The 27,564-nt window shown below is 34.1% G+C and overlaps 1 protein-coding gene across 1 annotated transcript in view; it reads right to left on the bottom strand.

Moving 5' to 3' along the window:
- CDH20 (cadherin 20) overlaps positions 1-27,564 on the bottom strand; it is a 279,772-nt gene that overhangs the window by 59,376 nt on the left and 192,832 nt on the right. Inside the window, exon 3 of the mRNA XM_031946158.1 lies at positions 5,387-5,778. Within this exon, the coding sequence (XP_031802018.1) occupies positions 5,387-5,632 (246 nt within the window). The 5' untranslated portion in view covers positions 5,633-5,778. The remainder of the gene's footprint in view (positions 1-5,386; positions 5,779-27,564) is intronic.

Here is a 27,564-nt window from a genome sequence, read left to right as displayed (position 1 = left end):
AGCTGGATAATATCTCAGAGGCCATCTTATTCTTGTTTTACAAATGAGAGCAAGAAGCTTGAGTGACTTGCTCATGGTCATACAGCTAATATGTTTTATCAGAGGTAGAATTTGTATCTAAGTTCTCGAACTCCTGAGGGAGTACTTCAGTTCAGTGTGCAACATTGAATATATAATGCCTTTTCAGGTGTACATATAATCAGGCACAGGAATCAATAATTTAGCCTTGTTCCAGCCTGCCATTGTGTGATAAGGACCTTTTGTCCCACTCCATGCCCCTCCCCATCATAGGGATATCTCTACAGTTACCTAACTGGCACTTGAATCAGATATAACAACTCTTTCCTTTGTACTGGATCCATAAGACCCTCTCAAGACTGTGGAGCTTCCATTTGCGTACATCAGAAGGTAATTCCTACTTGGTGGTCTGGGTCTTCAGGGCCAAGGGACAGGCACATAATTGCTCACCAAAGCAAAACCAAAGAGCTTCCAGGCATTCAAAGTTCCCATCCCTATTATTAGGTCTTGGATGGCTGAATGCAGCTGGCAGTGAGAAACTAGAGTATTGATAGAATTGTTTCCTAGGGCAGGCGGGAAAAAGGTTTGATAGAGATCAGTTCAGCTCCATGCTCCCACCCTCTGAGGAGGTCCTCCAGTCTGAAATCCAAGTTATGTCAAACTCCTGAGACCCACCCTCCATAGAATCTGGAGCAGTCTCACCTTGCCGTGTCCTGTCAGAAATCCCTGTCATGTCCCTGAGGTTAAATTTTCCCCATAAAATCTACTTCTGAGCCATCCGTGGCTGCTGCCTTTCTTTGGGTCAGTCTGCCATAGCCCTCTGCCTTGTGACGCCCTTCCCCCATGCCACATGGTATCTCTACTAACTTCACTATACTTCCCATCCTCACTTCTTCACCTTATAAAGACCCAGGATAAAGAGTTATAAAATACCTCTTTTAGGGTACTAAGTCCCTTTTAGGATTTAGCCTGACTGCTAAGGACATGCCTCAATATCATGGATGTTTCCTTTCTCCTGGATAATTGTGAGTTCTGCTGAGGACCTTGTCTTTTGTATGTTTTTCCACTCTATTTCATATTTAACATTACTGGTATGTACTATATCCCTTCATTTTCTCTGTAATCTCTTCCCTAAATAAATCTACCTTTTGCCAGAGAGAATGGACATTGTGAATTCTTCACATGACTGAACCCCAACTTTTAGTGCCTACTATCATCTGGTGTCTACATCATCCATATCAGCTGGAGCTAGGGCTGGAATTGGGGTCCTAACTTTGCCCCCTTCCTCATTGTGCTAGCTGAGTCCTTACTTCAGACCTGTATGAAGTTGACAATTCTTTGGTAGAATATAAGTTCTTTGAGGACAGGAATGGTTTTTATATTGGTGTCCCCAAGGCTTAACACAGTTCCTGAAATATATTAGGGACTTAATAAAAATGCTTGTTAAGTTATTGGTAATAAAAGAATAGCACCCGACTACTGGCAATTCCTATGCATTCCTATGCCCTTGAAGATAGCAAGAGTGTGCTGGAGACAGCTTGAAAGGACTCTGAGAAATAATTGTTGAATTTTCAGTGTGAGCATTTATACCCCAGAAATCAGCAAATGCTACAAATCAGGGTTTGGTTTATTGTTTAGTTGATTTTCTAGACTTATGAAAGTGATAGATTAATTTCCCACATGGCTGCTCACCTGGAATACCCACAGAAACTCCTCCAGAAACTCATCTTCCTGAAAGATCAAATTGACTCTGAAATTCATACTTCTCCAGTAGCCCCTGTCCTTGGGGCCCTCCCTTCTTTTAATGGAGGGAATGGAGAGTGAGCATCTGAGAATTCTTTCCAGATCTTCTATTTAAGGAAGAGCCTAAGGTAGACACCATAGGACTGCAGGACTTTGTCATTCTCCCCTCCTCAATGACCCACCCGTGCCAAATACACCTCCTTTCCCTCTTTTCCCTCTACCTCTTACTCCTCCTCCCTGTCAATTACTTTGTATTTGTTGTCTTCCTTATTAGAGTGTAAATACCTTGAAAAGGGAATTGTCTTTTCCCTTTCTTTGTATCCTCAACACTTACTACAGTGTCTGACACATAATAGGCTTTTAAATAAATGTTTATTAATTGAGAGATGGAGAGAAAGTTCTTAATTCAGATTAAATTTAGAAGTATGTTGCGTGTAATTTTTTTCTTCTGAAAAACTGGATCTACCAGGACTCCACTGGTTGGGAGCCCAGACTATATGGCTAAAGTGGATGCTGCTCCTGTCCTAGGATTATAGACTTTGAGTTACAAAGGACTTTATATATCATCTATTTTTGAACCCCTCATTTTACAAATGAGGAAATTGAAGTATGTATATGTTAACCAGAAGGTTGAAGGGAGGTACAGATAAAAAGTAGCAGGATTTAAATACAGAGCTTAACTCCATATTCAATTATTATTTCTAGTAAAACTCAGTCCATTTTTCTACTTCTAAATACTATGATGGTCTTTTGCATTTTCCTTTCCCCATCAATGATTTTAAGTTCCATTTAGTCCCTTGCTTGATATTTCTGGAGTTTATAGGGAAGACCTGGGTTTGGGATTCTTTGGTCTTGAGAAAGGAGGATACTATATAATTAGTCTATATAAGTAATCCTCAGGTCTTCACTCTTCTTTTTTTTCCATTTCCTCCTTCAAAGAGCACTGAGCCAGTAGTTGTGCCAAGGAGCACAATCAGGAAACAAGAGGAGAATAAAAGGAACAAAATCCTTGAGAACAGCTTCCTTCACTCTATGAAATAGAGTGGAAAAACATACGAAAGACAAGGTCCTCAGTGGAACTCACAATTATCCAGTCTTTATATAGACTTGTTGCTATTAATTTATTTTTGATACTTATTTTTCCCCTGCAGTGACACAAAACATATCTATTTAGAGCAAATATTCTTAACCTAGAGTCCATAGATAAGGGATTCATGTATAGGTTATAGGGAAACTGTGAACTTGGAAGGAAAATATATTTTTATTCTTATTGACCTTTGATTTCCTTCACAATCATTTTATTTTATTTTCTGCATTTGCAAATATTATTTTGATAGGGAGTCCATACTCTTCACCAGACTACTAATGCAGAAAATCTTAAGAACACCTGAATCAGAGAGAAGATTCAGGATCTCCTCAATGTAGAAAGCAATTTAGGTTAAACAAGTGTTTTAGAGACTCAGAACAAGGGAGAAATCATTATAGAAAGGAGTACAATGAGGAAAGTTTCAAGGAGGAAGTGAAGTGGTTCTTGAACATCTATTGGGAAATAGTGAGAGAGAATGATGGTCAGTAAAGGTAGGTAATGGAGATGATCAAATGATGGAAAACAGAAGAGTTTAAGTTTTGTATAATAAGCCTTAGTGAGCCATATTAATCTCCTAATAAAGGAAATAACATGATGAAAACTGCATTTAAGAAGATGAGTGTGTCAGAAGTATGTCAGGTGGATTAGAGATAGAAAAAAGAGAATTTGATTTTTTCTAGGCATGAAGAGATAAGAACATGAACTAGGCTGAGACCAAGGGGAATTGAGAGGAAACAATTGATTTTTGAAATGCTGAGGAGGACCTATTGATAAAATTTGGTAAGTGGTTGAATATGGAAGATGAGAGGCATTTCTGAAGCTTTAAACTCTGGAAGATTTCCTTCCTAGTAACTTAGGCTCACAACATCTTTCTATTCCTGGGGAGAGAGTGGCCATAATCATCTACCTTTAAGTTATCACTTAATAGAATTTTTTTTATTTTTCAATTTAGTTCTCTAGTTCAAATATCCTTTCACTTTGCTGCTTTTATTGAATAGTTCTCTGATTAAAATTCAATTATAAAATAAGAGAAAGTTCAGCATTTTAAACATGCAAGATAAACAAAAAATAAGTCATTGTAATTCCATTTTTAAAAGTCTACAAAAGTTTCTGAAGACTATTGCTCGAGTCTGTATATAGGGATGACATTTGTTTTTCTTTTCCTTTTTTTAAGGTCAGAACCTGGGGTAATGAATAGACATCTCTTTTAAAAATGACAAAAAATACATAAACACAGGATATTCTTTTTTGTTATCATCATTCTTAGGAACCCACATGGTCTATGGCTGAAATATCCCATTACCTTTTGTAGTCATCAACCTTCTTATTCCTTTGTAATAATAGTAACTGACATACCTAACACGTTAAACACACTTTATGTGTGTTATTTCATTTGAGCTTCACTACTACAGTATAAAATCGGTTCTAAAAGCATTATTTCCAGCTGAAAAATCCTATATGTTGTCTTTACCTATTAGAATATCCTTAATGGTAGGGGTTGTCTTCAATTTTAGCTTATTTGGCTTATTCAAAGCACTCAATATTTTTATTATTCATTTCTTTTTTTATTATTCTCACTTTACAAAAGAGAAAAATAAGGTTCATAAGACCCATAGCTAGTAAGTGTCAAAAGCAGAATGCAAATCTAATATTCTAATTTTACCAAATATAGTATTCTCTCTGCCCTGCCATACTACCCTAGGGGTTTCCTTCTTCTCTACCTTGTACCACCCTGGAGGCAGCTTCCCTTCTTTAGCTTTTCCTCCCTCATGTCAGCTGGATGTTACTGTCACTGAGGAAGCTCACTACTTTTCTGGGATAGTGTTTTCTCCTCCATACTTTTATTTCTACTTCTTCTTGCCTTTGGGATGTGAAGGTCGGGAAACAGTGCTCTTTGGCAGATAATCTAGCAAAACAAGTGATACTTTCCCATCTGTCTACCAAAATGTTTGCCTTTCCCTTTTCTACTGTGTAAAAGCTCATATGAGATGGCTGTCAACTACTGAAATGGGTGAGGATTAAAAAGACATTTAAAACTCATTTCACTTATGTTAAGTACTTTTTCAAGTCCCAGACACAGGTATTATATATAGCTGGCTATGTATGTAGTCACACTCCACATGCTATAAACCATTCTGTGTTATTGATTAGCTTGAATTAAAAGTATGCTCTTTGAAATATTTATTCTCAGGCATCATCCCAAAACATTTATATGAGGGGAGTAAATAACTAAGATGAATTTTCAATTTTCATAGACATCATTTACTTATCATGAATGCATCGCTATATGTCCTTGTAACTATATCTGGGTATATAGAACACAGTTTCTGGCATAAAATAACGTCCTTTCATCAAATAAGTATATATAAAGTGCTTCCCATATGCAAAGCACAATGTCCATACTACTATGTGAATAAATTTTATATTCATGATCCTGAAATAAAGTTGATTGATGTTGCATTTAAATTCACCATTGTTACTGATTCTTTTTCCCATCCCCACATAGTGCATGTTTTATTTTTATGTTGTCATTCTTACCTTGCCAACATACAAAGGGTCAGTGCCAGTGTATTCTTCCAGAACAAAGAATTGATTCCAAACCCAACTTCTTTTCATTCGATGGTGCAAATGTGTCTTGTCCAACAGATGTACTTCCAGTTCTTTGAGGGGCGTAGGAGTGACAGACAGCACCGTGGTTGTAAGGTCCATCAACCCACAAAAATACAAGGACATTCCAAGTCCAAGCCAACTCTTTGCTTTGCTCATTCTACCAGAGGTCCACATGGGTTTGCCAGGGTGTCAAAAGGTAAAGCAAAAGAAAAATCACTAGAGTTCAGCAATTCCTTGAGTTGAAAAACTTCAGTTTATTGGACCCTTAGATATTTCAAACAAGATCCTGCTTGGAGTCTGACCACTTGAAGGATGATTTCCTGTCAAGTTAGACAAAAGACACTTTGATGATGTCGAGTTCCTCCCTTGTGTTTGAGCAACTTCTCAAGAAACACAAATAAGTATTCAGTTCTCTACTCAAAGAATTAAAAAGTCATGACATGCTATCACTTCAGTAATGTTTGGGTAATGAATAATATTTTGGTAAAAATCTTGCTATCTGTAGTTCTAAACCTTTAGATATGGATTTCATTGGGGATGCAGCTAGCGAATAAATTTCTTCTCTTTTGGTAACTTAGCTGCAGGGTTTTGCTGTATTATTGATTGGCTTGAATTAATAGTATATTCTTTGAAATATTTATCATCAGACAACCTCCCCAAACATTTAAAAATAGTACTCACTTCCAAAATTTACAACAGATAACTAATATTTCCATTAGGGGAGTAGCCTTTCTTGGTTTATTGAAAAATAAAAACAAAAACAAGCCTGGTCTTGGTACTACTTTCCAGTATCTGCCCCCTGTCCTTGATAACATTGCCAAACTTGGATTTCATTTATAAGCTGCTGTGAATCACTTGTGACTTTAATCATTCTTTCGGGTCCATTGTGGAATGCAAGTTTCACACTCTGCTGCCTCCTCTCCCAGGAGCTGATAGGGGCTGCTAATGTGACATTTCTAGGATTTGAACGGTCAGTTAATCATTATATCATCCACAAAAGGCTTTAAAGGCCTGATGGTCACATGCTACTGTAGGCTGGCTAAGAGAGTCAAACCAACACATTTTTCCTGCTTAAGTGTGAAAGGCTTGTTTAGGCAAAGGAATGTGGACTTTCATCAGGGGACACTTTTTCATCCTTTCAGGTTCCTTTGTTGCTGTGAAGTCAGATTAGCTAGTGACCTCACTTCTGCTTTAGGGATTATAGAAATCTATTCTTCCCAGATTTGGATGGGTTTAATGAGGTGGTAGAGTACTAGAGGACCCTGTCAAAATAGCCTCAATATCCTTGTGGATCTAATATTACCACAATTCATTCTAAGGACTTTTGTTTGCCTATCAGAACAAACAGACTCTTCAATATGTGTGTTTGGATTTAGCAATTATATAATATTCCTTTTTTTATGAGTATAAATTAAATGCAATGAAACGAGCTCTCCTCCTGCCCCCAACATACAAAAACTTCAATGAAATGGCTCTCAAATCCTCACAGCTAAAATTGTCAAGGATTGAAAAGACATTTAATACTTATTTCATATTTCTGCATGAATAAGTGATAACTACTAAGAAAGGATGAAGGAATGAAGAACATTTTAAAATGAATACAGCAAAATGGGAGAGAATGATCATTTGAAAAGCTAGAACTCTTAAAACAAAATGAAGTAAGAGCAAACCAGATGCATACTATTTAGGATGATAAACCTCAGTGAAAAACACAATTATGCTGCTATTATAGTAGTAGGCTATATAGATTAGTAGAGGAAAGCCTAAGAGGTTTCTCTCTTTCTGACTCTGTGGACATAAAGTAGCCCAAAGAAAATTGTTCCTATTTCTGTTGATGGGATAGCATTCTAGAAAAAGAAATTCTAATTTCTAAGAGTAGGAATTAAAAATTATTTCTACATTTTGTTTTTATACTACCTGTACTATGTAATATATCCCTCCCCCATATCTCCTAGAAAGCCATTCTTTATAATAACAGACTAAAAAAAGAACAAAAAGATAATTAAGCAAGCTGTTCAGCAATTCATTAACTGAAACTACATCATATGTAGTGCTCTATACTCATAGTCCTCTCTGTCTCATTCTCATACCTCTTCTTTGGGAGCTAATTTCATAGAACTGAATTGCACTGGTTGTTCTTTCCATTTACATTGTGATAGTAATGGTATATATAATTTTCCTGGTTCTGCTTACCCCACTTGTATTAGTTCATTTTTGTTGTTTAGTCATTTCAGTTGGGTCTCACTATTTATGATTTTATTTGAAGTTTTCTTGGCAAAAATACTGGAGTGCTTTGCTATTTCCTTCTCCAGTTCATCTTACATATGAGAAATAGAGGCAAACAGGGTTAAGTGATTTGTTGTGAATCATACAGCTAGTAAGTGTCTGAAGTCAGATTTGAACTCAAGAAAATGAGTTGCCTAACTCAAGGTTCAATACTGCATCCACTGTACCACCTACTTATACTACATCAGTTTATATAAGTTTTATATATGAGGTTCCTATATCTTTTCAGAATTTATCATATGCATTATTTCTTAGAGGGCAGTAATATTCTATTATATTTATATACCATAACTTGTTTAGTTGGAAATTCTGAAAGAAAGTATTATGCTGTCTCAGGATGAATAAGATAGTGATCATGAATAAGATCATGATACATTATATAGGGAAGAATGTAAGAAGAAAATGGCTCTTCTTCCCCTTCCTCCCAACTGCCCCATCCAGACAATAGCTACAAATAAGACATATAAAAGCTTTTTGAAATGTATATTTTCTTAGATATAGAAGGAGCTTTTGACTTAGAATCCTTTCTCTGATACATTACCTATATGATCTTGAGAAAATAACTTAATACTCATGGGCTTTCAGTTCATTATTGCTAAAATAAGATGGTTGCCTTCTACAGATAGCTTTTAAGATCCCTTTTAGCTCTCAATCTATAGTTCTAATGTCTATGAATGAAATGTATCCTTTCTACCTCACAAAGTTATTAAGATCAACATCACATGAAATATGAGAATGAACTTTAATTATAATAATAGCTATTATTGATAGAGTATTTTAGGTTTACAAAATTTTATACATATATTATCTCATTGGATCCTTATACCAATCTTGTAAAAGTTTTTTTTTATTATTATCCTATTTTTATGTTTATAGATATAAAAACAAAGGCCCAGAGAAGTAAATGACTTGACCATGAGCAAATGGCTAATGAATATTAGAGGAATAATTTAAATCCAAGTCTTTCCTGTACTCCAAGTACTCTTTCTGATAAATCATGTTGCCTTCATATTATAAAAATAAACTGTGAAAACTATAATATAACTACACAGAGAGTATCATTATAATCACCTAACATTCATTGCTACTTGAACAATCACATAAAGTAGTAAGAGGAGAAATTACCTGGTGAAAATGGAGATAAAATATGATGTATTATATCTACATCAAAATGTTTGATGTATCCATATCATTTCTTAGATCTTTGCAGAATCTGCATGTAACAATTGCCATTGATAATAAATTTTAAGGTTTTTCCAACAGCCTACTTTAGTAAGCACTATTATGACCTCATGGGTACTGTGTAGAGAATTAACTTTTAGTGAATAATCTAGTTATTAATTCTTAGCTAAAATTTCATTGGTTACAGAAACTATGTTTTATTTTTGCAAGGTAGAATCTCTGCCCAAACATGGTTATCATTTGTGATTAGTTTAACATCTAACCATTTCTTGTATATACATGTAATGTGTGTGTATGTGTGTGTATGTGAAGAATTTTCATCTTATCTGCTTTGTCTGGGAAAGACTCTTACCAAAATTATATTGAAAAATATATGAATAAGGGGATATCTTTGTGATCTATTTAAGCCCATATTCACCAGTGTAAAACTCCATTCTTTCTTAGGAATCCCAGGAAATTAATACATTGTCTTTTGATTTCTAATTTTTTCAGAATATATTTATGTCATTTTAAGATTCACTTTGTTACCAATACCTTTGATCCTAAGTTTTCAAATAAGACTTTTCTATCTGTCTTCTGTCTTTGTGATGAATATATTACGGTAGGTTTAGTTGTCTAGGCTATCTCATTCTCTGGCCCACTTTGGCTTCCAACACATTGTCCTCCTTTCCTTCTTGTCACTCAAAACACACAAAAGTAGTTTGGGGTCTCTTTAGGAAACATGAAGCCCTATGTGATCATTGAAGACCAAAGTGACGGTCAGCCTAACCTACACAATCCATTCAAAACCTACCTACTGAGATCCAAAAGAATATAATCCCAAGGGCAAAACTAATGGATTTTTCTGTATTAAATAACTCACTGGTTTAACATTAAGTGAAGAACTCTGACTAGTTCCTTTTAAGGTTAAATACATAAGAAAAAATATTGCCTATAACTCTTTAAAAAGTGAAATCCAGGCTGCAAATAATTGCATTATAAATTTCACATCTGTTAAGAACAGTTTTTCATGTAATTGAAGAGAAAAATAGTTCTATCTGAAACAATTACCTCTCTTGCAATTGTTATAAATAATCAGTGTCTTGAATGATTCCCACTACTCAGAAAAGCAACCCCAGAAAATGAACAGCAGCTGTTTGTAGATGATTTTCTTCTGTTCTTACAAAGGGAGATATGAATATCTGTGTGTATGTTTGTATAAGTATATACATATATGGTTATATGTGTATATGCATATAAATATACATATGTATATATAACGTATAATATGCATTATATAATGCATATATATATATATATATATGTGTGTGTATTTATGTGCACGCATACATATAATTTATTCTCTGAAATAGCGGGGATACCATGCTAGGAATGCATTAGTGGAAATTGGCTTCTGTATTAAATGAGTTTTTAAAAAGTTTTTTTTTCCCCCAGCAATCCTTTCTAAAGAAAGCAAGTAACTTGCTGATGAACTCAGTAGGAAGAAATTAAAGTTGAAAGAAAAGTGTGCTTTAAGAGCATAGTTTATTTTGCTCCTTGAATTTGTTGTGATATTTAAAATGTTTTTTTTTTTTTTTTTGGAAGGGGAGGATGGGTGGGAATAGCTTTCTCCTTTAAATGAACCAGGCTTTTATATTCTCCCCCTTCATTTCCTGCCTCTGTGCCCCATTTTCCTTAGCCTTTCATGGTTCATGGAAGCACTGCCTTGTGAAATTCAAAAGATAACCTCACAGCAGCTGAGTGTAAAGCATGCTTGGGAGTCTCTCCAAGTGGCCAAAATGGCTTTACTGGTCAGCTTACATAGCCTTATGCATGGTGCAGTTACTTCTATTTAGATTGTCATGGGGAATTATGGTATTTGGTTTAGTTATGAAAGCTCTGAAAATGCACTAAGGGGAAAAAACCTTCCTTTTTTTTATTAAGATCTCGGATAATAGAATGAAACATGACAGTGCACCATATGGTACATCAACATTAAATCAGAATACACTTCATTGTCACAAAGTGACTTCTTACAGACCCATCAACCTTCTCTCTGGGGAAAGACAAGCAAACTCCAATGACTTTAATATTCAGAGTCCTTCAATATGGAGTAAATAATTCCCGGAGAACCTTCACATCAGGTCCATCAGAGAAAAATGCTTATATGACTGTCACATATCTTGGGATGTCCAAAGCTTAAACAAATATTTATATAAGGAAAATTTTATTGCGAAACTTTCACTTCTAAAAAGCCCTAAAGTTTCTCAACAGAAAATAGAAGTTTCAGAATTAGCATAGTGAAGGGAGAAAGAAAGGTTCTGCATTTAGAATCTAGAGGACCTCATTTTAAATCTTTACCCCAGATAATTTTTAGCCTTGTGATCCTGGGCAAGTAATTTAACTTTGCTTGGCCTCCGTTTCCTAATGTGTAATGGGAGATAATAATAACATCTACTTCACGTTACTATTTTGAGGGTCAAATGTTTATTATACATGAAATTTAGCACATCTTAAAGTGTTTTATATGTTCCAACAATTATCAGAAAGGAATGAAACAAGCACTATTAAGGGTTCTAGTTCATTCATTACTTAACTCCTCAAGTTATTGCTATGAAACTATTTATTCAGAATGCAACAAGAAGGCCAGAAATACCAGGGAGGGATGATTCCATACTTGTTTTGTGGAAAGATCTAGCACCATGTCAGGAGAAATGACAATTTTATTATTTGGTCATTTCAGTCATGTCCTACTCTTCATGACTCCATTTTGAGTTTTCTTGGCAAAGATACTGCAGTGGTTTGTCACTTCCTACTCTAGATCATTTGACAGATGAAGAAACTGAGGCAATAGGGTTAAGTGACTTGCCCAGGGTCATACACTAGTTTTTTTGGGCATAATTTGAACTCAAATCTTCCTGATGTTAAGTCCCATCTTCTGTTCATTGCACCACTTAGCTGCCTTTTTGCCCCATTATTATTATTAGGTATCCTATCATCTATTATGGCTACCAAAGCATATTCACACTTATTACTCATTTTTATTTTCACAATAGCCCTGTGAAATAGACTGGAAAGGCATTAGTTCTTTGTTGTATAAGAGAGACTCAGAGAACAGGTGATTTGCAATGGGATAAATAATTAGTAAGCTTTAAGGACCAAACCTGAACCCCAGACTCTGGATTCTAAGTCATTTCTTTCTGCTAGTTTCCTCCTGGTTTTTGTTATTGCTATAGTTTTCTAGGCTAAAGGAAAAGAGCAGGAGTTTTATGGAATTATTGTCTTAGAAAAGCAGGTCACCTTTGCTTGGTCTCACTCTGGTTATTGGTTTTCAGGCCATCACCCTTGCTTAGACTAATCCTGGTTGTCTGCTTTGCTGCTAATACCTTTCCTTCCACATAGTGGAAAATCCAAAGGCAACTGCAACTCGGAGCCTTATATAAGTAGAGTAAATTAAGCTGGCTGTCATAAACTCCTAAGCTTATATAGTGAGTGAAACAGAAACATAGAAATCTCAGAGTTGGGAGTGACCTCTGACTTCTTCTAATTCAACTCATACCTAAAGAATCTCTTTATAATATTGTCTAGCGGTCATCCAGTTTTGCTTCAAAATCTTTTGGGAGACAGAATTTTCTGTCTCTTGTGGCATCCCCCATTTTATGGTTAAAAAGTCTCAATGATTAGAAAAAATTTTTTTGAATTAAACCCAAATTCATCTCTTTATAATTTCTATTACTTCTTTTCCAATTACTGAGGTAGATCCAAACACTTGCATCCCTTTTCCATGTGAATGTTTTCTAAATATCTGAAAACAACTATCATGGCCCCACTATATCTTCTCTTTTCTTGGCTACACATTCTCAGTTTCTTCAACCATGACCTTAAGACTTTTCAGCCTGGTTGTTCTCCTATGGATGTTTGCCAATGTCTTTAGTAAATATGTATTTCCAAGAACTGAACACAGTACTACTTGAAGTGTGTCCTTCCCAGGGCTAAGTAAAGTTGGACTATCACCTCCTTATGTCTGCATACTCTTATGGTTTCATTTTTGGTATTTGTAGCTTCAGCACCTAGGCCAAAGCCTGGCACATATTAGGTATTTAATAAATGAGTATTCATTTATTAATCAAGGTTAGAACAGCCTAAGTTTGCATTAGTTTCAGGGCTGCTACATCATAAAGTTGATTCATATGCAGCTTGAATTCCCCTAACCTCTCCCAGATTTTTAAAAATTAGTTTCTAATCATTTCATATCCCCAGCATTTTGTGCTAATCAATTTTTTTTTGAGAAAATTACTTATGATTTCCCTGAGATTGAGAATTTTCAGTGAGGAAACCCCCTCCAGCGATGCAGACTAGCACCTACTCTGCAACCTCTAGCCTTTGACAGTTCTCTGGGGGTACTGAGAGGTATGTAACTGACTTCTGACTTGAATCCAGATATTCCTGATTTCCTGTCCACTATATGACATTATATTCCATCCGATTCAATTTAGTCTAATGTTCTAGACTGCCAAGAGCTTTTTGGATCCCAACTCTGTCAGACAGTATGTTGGCTAATCTTCCTAAGTATGTGTCAGCTGAGAGTTTAATAGGCATATTATCTTTTCACCAAAATTATTGATAAAGATGTTAAATAAGATAGATCCAAGCACAAAGCATTGGGACATTGCATTAGAGATCCCTTTCAAAAGTTTTCATTGAACTCTTCCTAGACATTCAACCAGTTCTGAATTTATCTAAGCCTAATTTACATCTTTTCATTCTTTCTATGAGAATAACTCAAGCATCTCCATCACATAGTTTGCTGAAATCTATGTAAATTTTAGCTATAGCTCTTTTCTCATCTATTAATGAAGTAATTGTAAAATTCACAGAGCATAGAGAACTAGGCCTGGAGTCAGGAAGTCCTGAATTCAAATCCAGCCTAATATACTTACTAAATATATTATCCTGGTCAAGTTGCTTAATCTTTACTCCTCTAAAATGGAAATAATAATAGCACTTATCTTCCAGGATTATTATGAGGATCAAATGAGTTAATAATTGCAAAAGAGTTAAGTATAGTCCTTGGTATATAATAGAAGATATGCAAATTCTAGATGTTATTATTATTGTTGTTATCATTACTAAATTCAAATAGTGCATGTAATGATTTATTCTTGTTGGCCTTTCATAATCGAAATCATTGTTTTTTTTTCCTAAATAGTATTAGTTAGTCCTTTAATAAAGCATTCTAGAATTTTGTTAGGAGTCAAAGTCCCATTTTAGCCATATGGTTTAAAGATTATTCTCTTCCTTTTTGGAAATGTACTTTTTTCCACTTTTGGTTGTATCCCCCATTCTCCATGATCTTTCAAAGATTTGTTACTGTGGCTTAGTCATCATAACTGCCTCTGTATTCTATACCTGATTAAATAATATATTGTTTTAAAGAGTTTAGCATAGTTTCTAGACTTATACCTTTTCACTTTCCCTTCTACTTGAGCATATAGTTTATGTGGGCCAGATCACTTGAACTCATATGGCCATCATCCTAATTCAGGCTCCCATCATCTCCTCTCTGGGCTATTGCAATAGCCTCCTTTTTTGTTGTTATACCTCAAGTCTCTCTTCTCTCTAATTCAACTATTACAGTTACAAAGTGATTTTTCCCAATGAGCAGGTTTGACCATGTCATTTTCTCTTTCAATAAGTTCTAATGACTCCTTTTTATATTAAGGATCAAAAACAAACTCTTATGTGTGGCATTTGAAGCCTATTTTTTCATCCTTATGCTATATCACTATCCTTTATTTCACAGCAGTCTATCTCAAATCTTGTTGCCTTTGCACAGACTGTCCTTAATTCTGGGAATGTCCTTCCTCTTTTCCTTCAACTATTAGAATCCCCAGTTCTGTTCAAAGCTTAAATAAAATCCCACTTTCTACATAAAATCTTTTCTGAACTCTCCAGTTGTACCTTCTTTATACATCTCTCCCCCAATATGCTAATATTTATTTCATATACACTTACAAATATCCATAGTATCCTTTGAAGGAATGAATGTTAAACTCCTTCAGGGCAGAGATTGTTTCATTTATGTCTTTTTATACCCATCTATTTGTATAATATCTGGCATATAGCAGTCAGTTAATCAATTGATCAACTTATCAAGAGCCACTAGAAGCTCTTTTACTCTCATTCCATTTATCCTTGGTAGCAATTCCCCATTAGCCATTTATGTTCTTTCCTTTCCAGTCCAAGGATTCTTGGCAGAGAAAACAGATGCGAAATAATGGTTGAACAACTCTGCCTTCTCTCTATCATCTGTTATCATTGTCCTATATACTTGGAGAAGTGGTTCTATCTCTCTTCTATCTTCCTTTTCCCTGATATGGTTAAACCCAAAATGCTCTTTTTTGTTGTCCCTAGATTCTTTGCCAGCTTCTATTTATTCTGAGCTTTAGTAGGCTGACACTTCCTATTACTCTTTTCTATTCCATCCCAACCTCCATTTTTTTTAACAAACCACTAAGAAAACTCCTGTGGTGAAAGGAAATAACTTTTGAGAAATAATAATAGAGTGGGGCTGTGAGAGCATAAAAGGGTGGTTTGGTAAGAAACTAAAGAGTATAGAGTAAGATCAAGTGGAAAATGGAGAATGAAGAAAGTGATGATCGAATGGGAGAGCTTGGATTAAATTAATAATTAGAAAGATGAAACTTGTGATCAGTTAAATCCTGCAATAAGATGTGCTGTGTACCCTAAACTATTCAACCCAAATCCTTGGCTAGTAATTGCCTAACTATGATCATAAATAAAACTTATCCATTTTTTGAACTTTTTAAATCTAATACTCCTGACTGATGCATCTTTCTTGCTGTACAAGCTCCTTGCAATCATTTTTTTTTTTTGCTGTTCAGGATGGTCACAGTTCATATCTCTTTTGCTTCCATACATGGCAAATAGATTTTTTCTCATTCTCTCTTATATACTTACTATCTGATCATTAATTTAATCCTGAAAGAGCCAGGACTTTTTTTTCCCCTTCCTACCTACTTTACCCTTTGTTCAGTTTTCACTTTTAATCAAGCTAATGAAATTGCAAAACTGTCCAAAGTTACTCCGTAACTTCAGGTGAAAACTTCTACCTCTGCTTTCTATAGCTTCCTTTTCCTCCATTAATCAAGACTCCTACATAACATAAGCATTTGCTTGAGGATTTGGTGAAGATCTCTGATTTTGTTGATGTGGGTACTACTTTCTTTGTATGGATTCCAGCTTATCTATACCATTAGCTGTATTCAGTCCATGTCCATATAATGTATGTTCAATACTCCTTTAGATATTTCAATATTTCATGAATATCAATATGATTCAGGTCGTTCCTCTGTTATGTAGTAAAATGCAAACTTTGGAAAATGACACATGTTGGAAAATACAGCAATAGTGTTGAATCTATCATGCAAGACTTGGATTAGGTAAACTTGGGTAGACTAATTAGCAGCAAGTTAGTCATTAGGTAATGCCACAGCAAGCCATGAAACAGAAAAGAACAAATGGCCCCAAATTCTATGAAAACTTTAAAAACTAGTGGAGTTGCAGAAAGGGAGGTAGAGATTGCTGAAAATCACAGTTTTTCACCCATCTATCAATATTAATTTCATCATTGGTGAGTCTTATTCAAGATGAAATGTTTAGTTAATGAGAACTATTTGCAAAACTGCTGAAGATTAACTCATTTATTAATATTTACATACCAGCGATGTAATTCTCCTACAATAATATTGTGAAAGAAAAGCTATAGTTAAACTCTACTAATTGAGAAATTAGAAAAATGAAATGCAAAGAACATTAGTTTTGGAATCAGGAGAAGGGGTAAGAATCTCCATTTATTATGTCCTACTTAGAGAGTTGGGCTGCTCATTTTAGGAAGTTACTGATTGATGAAAAGGAAATCAGTATGTTGAAGGGCCTGGGCACCATATTACTTGAGCATCATTTGAAGCAACTTGGGATTCTTAATCTGAAGATTAAAGGATTTATTTAGGCATATGATAGTTAGCTGATTATTTGTAGGATTATCTTCTGGAGGAAGGATTGGATTTGTTCTTTTGGATCCCAGAGGACAAAATTAGGAAGAAAGACTAAAGAAAGATGCAGAGAGAAAGGTAAAGATTTAAATAAGAAACTAGACTTTGAAAGACAGATGTTGAAACATAAGTCTTGCTAGAGGCCCAAAATGAGATGAATTTTCAGACATGGTCATTGTGCTGATTATTTTACTTCTTTATATATATTTGTCATAAAGGAGAACTACTACTTCATAGAGAAGGGGAGAGTAAATTAGAGAGTAATAATAAAAATAAAAATAAAGATGACATCTATAAAATGTTTTGAAATATATTAAATCAAACAAATAAAAAGTACAGAACATACAAATAGAAAAAAATCGTTACTGTCATGTTAAATTTTATACACATATTATGTCTTAAAAATAAACTGCATACAACTAAAGTTCATAATTTCTTAAACAAGCTGCTTCTCATACCAAATAAAATCTTTGAGAATGGCAACTGTTTAATTTTTTTTCTCTTTTTACCATAATACTTAGCAAATAGTAAGCATTAAATAAATGCTTGTTGATTGGTTTTCTCCTTTGTATTTGAGATGTTTCTTTTTGTTAAATTCACAATAAAAGAAATAATTGACATATAAAAAGAACCAGATATTTTTGTTACATTTTCAGTATTCAGAATGTTGGATCTCAAGAAATATCCAAAGATTGACTTAAAAAAAAAAAGGAATTGAAGTTTTCAAAGTTAATCATTAATAAGATCAAATTTCATTAATTCAAAAACTGTTTTATTGGGCACTTACACAAAGTGAAAGTCACTGTGCTTGGGTACTGTGGGAAACACAAAGATAATTAAATAATAGCCTTTGGCCGCAAGGGCCTTAAATGATAGCAGACAGGAAAAAATATAGACAAAAAGTATAACATAAAGAAATACAAAACATAAGGCATGTATAAACAAAGAATGAAGGGAACCTTTCAGGGAAGTATTCTATATTAAGAAGAAATGATATGGGATTTTAATGGGAAGTAGAAATGGAAAGGAGGATAAATAGTATTTGCCATTTTATCAGCAAATAAGAGGAAATCTCTCAACTATTTGGATATAGGGAAGGTAGTAAAGATAGTTCCAAAATTTCAATCTTGGAAAAATAAGACTTTTGTGATGTGATGAACAGAAATAGAGAATTCATTTAATGAACAAGTTGACACAATAAGGCCAAAAAGCAATGTTTTATGGAGTCAGAGAACCTGGGTTTAAATCGTCCTCTCCTATTTATTTTGTGGGACTTTGGCAAGTCACTGAACATATGAGTCCTGAATTGCTCATATATAATCTAGAGATTGAACTACATATCTGCTGACATCCTTATAGCTCTAGATCTTTAATTTTACTCTGTGGTAGGCATTATGCTAGTCACCAGGGAAGTTGAAAAGAAGACCTTCCTTGGGAGGAATGGGAAGGGGAATTGATAAATATAATTTGAACTTTAAAATGGAAAAATACATAGTTTTCTGCTGAGGCTTGATGAGTATAAGTGGTATTACTTTCAAACTAACTAATTTTGTGCCCCGACTCTTGTAAATGTCTTTCCTATGATTGACTTTTTTAAGAGTTTATCTTGAACTTAAATGAAGACATAGACTTTTAACTTGTTAGACCTATAGTGTATTCCTTTAATATCATTCTCACTTTCGCTTCAGAGTAGTAATGTTCTAGCTTCTGACTTTTTATTAAATGTACTCAAAGGAGTCAAGTTTTTTGCTTAATACTAAATTTTAAAGGGAAGGAAAAAAACCCTTTAACTCCACAAATTAAAAAAATCCACTACTTTTTTCCTTCCCTCAAAAACCTGATGCCTAATTATCATGATATTTTTAACTAAACAATTTGATTATCCCTTGAAAAAATATTTTTTTCACTGAATTTGAAGCAAAAAACAATTACTAAAAAGTATATAAATTCGATTCAATAAAATTAATTATTTACCCTTAGCTCATTGTTTGGAACATCTGTAAAAAATTATGTGACAATATGATCAAGAATTATATGTAATAAGAATGCATAAATGGACTTGATGTTGAGTCATTTTAGCTGTGTCTGACATTTTGTGACCTCATTTGGACTTTTCTTGGCAAAGACATTAGAATGGTTTAGCATTTTTTCCTCTAGATTATTTTACAGGTGAGGAAACTGAGATAAACCGGGTTAAATGACTTGCCTGATCTTACACAGCTCATAAGTATCTGAGACCAGATTTAAATTCAGGTATTCCTGACTCTATATACTAGTACTCTGACCACTGAACATATGAATTAGACTAGATCACTTCCAAGATTCTTTATATCTACAAAACTCTGCAATTCTTTAATATTTCTACCTGAATATTCCATTGGAAATTCAAGAAAAATATCCTAAACTGATGTCTTCCCACATGACATTCCTATATCTATTGATTATGCTTCAGTTTTTCAATATATCAATACATGATCTCAGTGATGTGAGTAACTCACACCTGAATAAAATCCAGTTGAAAATATGGGTCTGGGACACAGGAGAGAGACTAGGACTGAAGATCCATATTTTAGTTATTTAAATAGAAGTGATAATTGTAGCTGAAGGAATAGAAGCCTTTTGTGAGATTTATGAGAAAGATAAGTGAGGTCAAAGCCTTGGAGAATGCCTATGGTAAGAATACAGGAGTGGATGGGAAAAAGGGAATGACAAGGGAGAAAACCAGGATATTAAAGTGCATCATGGATATTTTTAGAATTAGAAGAGCTATTGTTCTCAAACTCTCTTAATCTTAAGATCTCTTTACATTATGGACACTTATTGAAGACTTTTATAATCTTAAAAATTACTAAGAATTTAATATAAATTTTGCTCATATAGGTTATATCTATTTAACATATTAGAAATTAAAACAGATTAATGTCCAAAATATTTATTAATTCATTTAAAAAGAATAAACCCATTATATAATGTATGTTTATGAAAAATGTAAATGTAAAAATGTAATGTAAAAAGCATTAAATTGTTGAGATGTATAATTTTGATTGAGATATATAAGGAAAAGATGATGTTGCCTATGTAGTTAGAAAAAAATTAATACTGAAATATCACCATGGCATTATAAAGGAGATAGTTTTGACTCCTTGAAAATATTGGGAGTCCCTAAAGGTTTTCAAGTCACACTTTGACACCTACTAGATTTGAAAATATCCAGGCTAGGAGAGTCAATAGTGTCAAATGCTCCTGGGAAGTTAAGATGCATTACTGCCAAGAAACTGACATTAGATTGGTAATTCAGAGCTCTTTAATGACTTCAGAGAAAAAGTTTTCAGTTGAGTGTTAGGGACAGAAATCATATTCCAAGGAAATAAAGAAGTGAATTGATTAAAAAGAGAGGCAAAGGTAGTATACAATTCTTCCAGTAAATTTGATAGAAGAAAGATGGACAATAGTTTAATTAGTCCAACTCTTAAAGGCGATATTCTAAAGTTATTTTGATAGAGCTCATCTGTGGCACAAGTCATAACTCACTTAAGATTACAAATTACATAATATGCATATATATTCTCCCATAAATCCTCCATAGGGAGCACACTCAATGAGTTGGAGGCTCTCTTTTAGGTCATGTGACCTGGTATGGATTTCAAATACCAATAGCTATAGCTTTTGATATTTGTCCTATGCTCTCTGTTCACAGGTAGTCCAATTTCTTTTCTGATCATCTGCCTTTTGAACAGCATTCTTTATACCTCGTCATCTCTGAAATTCTTTGTTGAGAATATGTTGAAGCCTATTTAGATAATCAGTCAATTAACATTTATTAAATGCTTATACAGATATTGTTGTAGTTATTAGGGATACGTTATGCCAAAATCTGATAATAAAAATAAAAATCACAAACATGCAATCCCTATCCATCTACTTAGAGCAAAGAGATGTGTAGAATATTATGGCATCATAAGAAGTAACAAATAAATAATGAGATATTGAGAGAAACATGGGGGTACTTGCAGAAAGTGATGCATAGTGAATAGAGTACCAAAACAATCATTTATGCAATGCAAAAAAAACAACATTAAAATGTAGTTGAATTCAGAGCACTTTTCAATTTCCCAAATGTAATATAATTTACTCTCTATCCCCTATTCAATTTTGGGCACAGTTGATTGTTCAAGTTTGGCATCAAACTTGTATCTGTATGTATATACATACAAACATATTATATATGTAGAAACATAGAGACATATATTTATGTCTCTCTAAATATATTTATATACTTAAATGCTTAGTGTGTATGTATATGTGTATATATAAATATGTTTCTGTTATATATAATTTATATGTATATATATATATATATATGCTAATGGAATAACTCTATAGTTTATTGTTATGGGCCAGAACTCTTGTAAGTATTCTTACAAGGTGCTAACTAAGTGGAATTGATAAGACAATGGTTATCTAGTTTAGTAAGGAGATTAATAGTTCTCTGGTTCAGTACATGTACTTAGTACTTAATATAGTTCTACAAGATTCACACCTACGATTATGCAATTATAATTTATACATATATATATATATATATATATATATATATATATATATATATAATGTATTATATAACAGTATATAACAGCCAACAGGGACTGAGAGACAGATTCATTCCATCCTTCACTTTTGTGCTGGCTGGAGGCTGAAGCACAAGCCCTGGGACTCAGAGAGATTCATTCCATCTTCATCAGCCTCCTGGTGGCTGGCCTATCCTCCTGCTCCCTGCACTGAGACCAAGGCTGGTCTTAAAGGCTCTAAAGAAAGCTAGCTGGGCCCCAGGCAAGGAAACTAGACTGTGAAGGAGATAATAAAGGATTTGGACACCTGACTATTCTTGTGGTGATTACTCAACTGAAACAGAGGCTGCTCCAAGATCTCCAGAAAACCAACAAGAACTCTACTGTTTATTATCCAATTGTATATTTTAAAGATATTGTTAAATTAGAAACCAGACTTCTGAGGTGTCAGGCAGTTATGATTGCCTCTCTAAGGCAGAATAAGCACTTTGGATGGAACATTCTCTATTTACAGATGCTACCTGTGGATCTTCTGAAATCTAATCTCAAATCCAAGGCACATGGTTATAAAAGTATCCTGATGCAAGCAAATATCATGATGATTTATATTTACTTATGGGGAAAATACAAGAGCAAATTTTATTTTCTCAATTCAGTGATGACAGGCCATTGTGTAGCATAAAGAGAAGCAAACAGTAATCCCTTCTACTATACTTTTAGCTCTTCTAATTAGTTATGAAAACATGGAATGCTATTTGACTTGGGCCTCAGTTCCCTCGATGGTAAAATATGGGGTTTAGCTTTAATGATCACAGAATCATAGAAGCTGAGCTTTGGAAGGGACCTCAACAGCCACTAACTGAACCATAAATATAGGAATTCTCGCTATAACATAATTAACAAGTATTTGTCTAGTTTCTGATTTCAAAGATGCACAAGGCTGGGAGGAGGGAAGGCTAATCCACTACCTCTCTAGGCAAGTAATTCTACTTTTTATATAGTTGTAAAATTGTTAGGAAGTTTCTCCTGACATCAAAATACCTTCCAGATCTAGCACTCCATAACTGTATGATATATAGTTTTGAGCTTGGGAGATCATAAATTTTAGAGATCTTCTTTTTAAGGTGATGACATGAGTCCATAAAGATACCTTGCAATACTTTCATACTACAACATAATGAGTGACCTACACTGAAGACATAATCTTTTGTATGAAGGGCAGCCCTTTATAAGATACCAAAATAGTAAAGAAATAGAGAGAAAGTATTATGGAAATAGCTTACTTTATTTAAAAATAAAAACTTAAGATTCTTCATATATACTCATATGGTGTCAGAATTTGATGCTACTAGATTGATTTTTCTGTACATTATAGACCACTGAGGAGGGAACAATTGTATAACTTTTTGGTAATGTCTAAGATATATATCTTCTTCTAATCTCACACCACCAAGAATTAGAATTCATTATAAAACCAAACCTTTACTTTGGATCATGCTTGATCAAATGAAAGTGAAGTTTAAAAAAAATAATTCTGGAAAAAATATACAGTTTTAGCCACCTGAACAAAACTGTATCACATTAGATATCACTGTGCACTTAGTTCCTCTGCGGAGTAACTGAATTTTTTATATGTGGAATTTATCTAGAAAGTTGATTATAACTTACACAATTGTCCTATTGCAAATACTTTATACCTCATCCAATCCCAGAGGTTTTAAATATTCTGACACAGTCTGTTCCAGTCCAGAACTAGCCTTCAATCCAGAAATCCCTGGGAATACAATTAATTTGGAAGTTGTCCTCAAGAGTTTAGAGAGTCTCCAGAGATGGGGGAGACTGGAAAAATTCAGGGATTTTTCAAGCCAATTGAAGTTGTGGGTGAGACCCAGGACTCAGTGTAATGCTTGGAGAGTCTAGAAAGTAAGAGCTGGTTTAAATCTGAAATGATTAATTTTCTGGAACAACTTGTCATAGTTTTGAAAGGTTGGTTCTGATGGACAGATAATCTGAATGCAGTCTAATATAGATTTGGGAGATTACAAGGGTTTCAAGACTTCAAAAATCAATATGAGGGAGAGGATTCTGGGAGGAGATGGAGTAGGTTGGTAAATTTCAAGCTCTCCTGATTTCTCCCACAAATAGAACAAATTCGTGCTTCAGGGCGAACATAGATTGGTGACAAGTCAAAAAGACTTGGGGCAGAAGTGGGAGCCTCCTGAAACAACCTGAGAAGAACTCAGGACTGGGGATTATCCTGTCTGAAGTGCAAACACTTCTGGGCTAGCTGCACAGAAACATCAAGTAGGAACTCTCAGGCTAGCAGAGTGTGGCTAGAGCCTCAGCAAGAGCCACACAGACTCTCACTCCTGGATTGTTTGGAGAATGGGGTTTTAGTCCAGGAAGACAAAGTGAACCAATTATGCTGCTGAGACATGGCGCTAGGTGAGAAGGAACCAGAGGCCACGGATGCTGCCAGCTGAAGGCACTTGCTGGAGAATGGAGCTCTTGGTTTGGGATTCTGGTCAGAAAGAAGAGCTGAAGGGAGACTTGAGGTACCATTCACCCATCCCACAATTAGAGGTGCTTACACTAATACCTCTTATAAAAAAGTGAACCAGCAAAGAAAAAAGAATCCCACCATTGAAACATATTATGGGAACAGGAAAAATAAGGGTTCATCATCAGAGGAGGACACTTTAGTAAAAAAAAAAAAAAAAGCTCTTACTCCAAAGAGTAATGTGAAATGGCTCCCACCCAGAGAGAATCTATAGAAAAATCAACTTGAGACGAGGGGGTATCACCATCTTTTCTGTTACTTAGGTTCACAATTTTGGGGTCTTCCTTAATTCTTCCAATTCTGCACCTTAAATATATATGTTTGGTTGTAAAATCTTGTTTATCTTACCTCCATGATATTCCTTTCATCTATTCTTCTTTCATTACTTAGTCTCAGCTAAGATGGTAGCTATCTCATTGCCTATCTCATTAGACAGAAAGAGAAATACTAATAAATGTGAAAGATATTCTAATATATGCAAAGCTATTTCCTAAGTTATAATTATTTGTGAATGTCCTTTGAATATAATTTCCTTGAAAGCAGGTTCTATTTTATATTTATCTTTGCATTGTGCCCAGCATTTACCAAAATGCTTTGCACACAGTGAGTACTAGGGCAAATAGATGATTCAGTGAATAGAACATTGAGCATGGAGTCAGAATGACTTGAATTTAAATCCAGCTTTAGAAGTTTATTAGAAGATAAGTATATGAATCACTTGACATCAATTTTTTCAGTTGTAAAGTAAAAATAATCATAGCATCTTACCCCCCAGGATTGTTGTTGTTAAATGAGATACTCTTTGTAAAACTCTCAGCACAGTAACTGGAATATAGGTGCCTAATAAATGTTTGTTTCCTTCCTTAAGATTTATCTGTGTATATAATGTCAATAAATAAAATTTTATTAAGCACCTACTGTGTGCCAGACACTGTGCTAAGCACGGAGTAAAAACATGGAAAAAAAAGACAGTTTATCCCCTCAAAGAGCTTATATTTGAAAGGGGGGAAAGATAAAACCAAAAAAAAAGGAAGCTGAAAAGTAAAGAAAGGAGAGAGAAGGTGGGAATGTCAAAGAAGTCCCAAATTAGTGCAGTCAAGTGAGAAATGGGGAGATGTCTGAGATGAGCTCTCTGTTTAAATGGATATTTGGATTTCATGTTTTTACCCTCTAATCATAGAGGCAGAAGGTAGTGTTGAGGGAGAGCACCAAGATGATGATAACTTACAGGATGATGAGGTTATGCTATCATTGAGCTTGCTGTGGCACAGTAGAGAAATCAGAGAATTCCCAATGTAGCCAAATGAGAAATGTCTTTACCTATCTATGAATGAATTGAAGAAGTTTAAAAAACTTAAGATGCACCAAGTAATTGGCAAAGAATCAGCCTAGAGTTGGATGAAAATTATACACCTACCAAAATTACTCTCTGAAAAGATATAGAAAGAATAATAGTAAAATTTGTAAATCCCTTATGAAGAGCCCTCGTTAATCTGAATGGTTTGGTAACAAATCTTATTAGTTTAATTTCCTTTTATGATAATCATTGTAGCTTTGGGGAAGTCAATATTAATATGAAAAAGGTTTTTGAATTCTGTTTCATCTGACAATTCATACAAAAAACAGGGATATAGACCATTTTCAACAATAGTCAATAAAATTTTTTCAAGTGCCTATTATATGTTAAACATCAACTATGTATGAAGCTTCCTTGAAAAGTCTGATCAGAAAGTCCTTATGAATGGATTACTTTCAGTATCAGAAGTAACAAGTGACACTTTTGAATACTTTATTTTTATAACTTTGAACAGTAATCAGTAATCAGTTGAGTAAAGTGCGTGTACATTCAGTCTGCAGATGATAATCAAATGAAGTATGAGTGAGAGTATGGTGATGATATATTTGTCTAGTACCTAAGAAAAATTAGATTTCTTAACTGGAGAAGTGATTAAAAATAAAATAAAATTGAATTAAAGAAAAATCTTCTCATGAAGGAAAAACAAACTGTAGAAATGCAGGATTGGGGTCATCATACACAAAATGGTTACATTGGTAGGGTTATAATTTTGTTTTAAAAAGGGAAGTATGGACCAGGAGAGAAGGAAAAAAAAAAGTGGGTATAGTCTTCAAGGGAAACAAGGAAATGCTTTTGCTATCTTCAAAGGCAAAGTCTATGTCAGGCTATTGTAGTTCACTGTAATTCTGGGATCCACATATTAAATAAGAAATGTAAAACTTGGAGAGAATTCGGAAAATATATATAGGCCATTCAAGAATTGGAGCTGAAGAAGGAAGTTTAAAGAAAGTGGTGTTCTAACAATTCGAGGAAAAAAAGGACAAATTTTAACTTCATTGTGATTTTTAAATTAATCGTTTCTACATAAAAGTGGCCAATAATGTCAAAGAAAAATGAGGTTTTTTAACTGAAGAAGTGATTAAAGATAAAATAAAATTGAGTTAAAGATAAATCTTCAGATGAAGGAAAAATAAACTGTAGAAATGCAGGATTTGTGGATCCTCATACACAAAAAGGGTCACACTGGTAACGTTATAATTTGATTTTACAAATTATGGAAAAGTATGGACCAGAAGTGGAGGGAAAAAAGTGGATATAATCTCAAATTATTCAAACAGCCTAAGGGATTCAAGTTGAAACAAAAAAAAACTTTTCTTATTGAGACTTTAAAAATTATGAAATGATGGAAGTCAGGGAATTTTTTTCTGTGGATGGCTTAGCTCTCTGTCTGTCTCTCTTCCTATTTACATAGGTACAATGTATTTATTTATTTATTCATTTATTTCTTTGCCATTTGTTTGTTGGATTGCTGAGGGATTAAAGTAACATTAGTGGGTGTCTCATCTTTTGGAGATAGTTTAAGGGACTGACTCAATTACATTTCAAGATTTATTGTTTTTTTCTTCATATTTCCTACCATATGAAACATTAAATGCAAAAGTCCTTTGTTCCAACTAGTTTATTAATGACCCTTGAAACAAGAGTTCAAATTACAAGTTTTCAATGAAAAGAATTAACTGAACCCTTTAATAATAAAAGCCTTTTGTGACCAAACTGAGTTTAATATTATATTTGCTATCTCCACACTAGTTTGATGGAAAATAAGTATGAGAAATAAAAAAATTAATATTTTTTCATTGCCTATTGGTTGATTTCATTAATAAGTTGGTGACATCATTGGTAAATGTGTTGTGCTAACCTTGTTTGGGGACATTGCTACCTGCCAATCAGAGTATGCCCTTGCTTTTCTATCATCTCAGATAGGATTGTTTTCCCTATGCAGTGTGAACTCTTCTACAGCATCATTTTGTAATTTTTAAATGTCTCCTGGAGCTCACTGAATTAGATCAGTATGCATCATCATTCTTGTCCATATCGCTGAATTGATTTCGGACTCTTAAATATGTAAATTCAGTCAAATCAATACTCACTACAATGTA

This window comes from Sarcophilus harrisii, chromosome 1, assembly GCF_902635505.1.
Source record: "Sarcophilus harrisii chromosome 1, mSarHar1.11, whole genome shotgun sequence".
NCBI lineage: Eukaryota > Metazoa > Chordata > Mammalia > Dasyuromorphia > Dasyuridae > Sarcophilus > Sarcophilus harrisii.
This window is presented reverse-complemented; position numbering and strand designations above follow the sequence as displayed.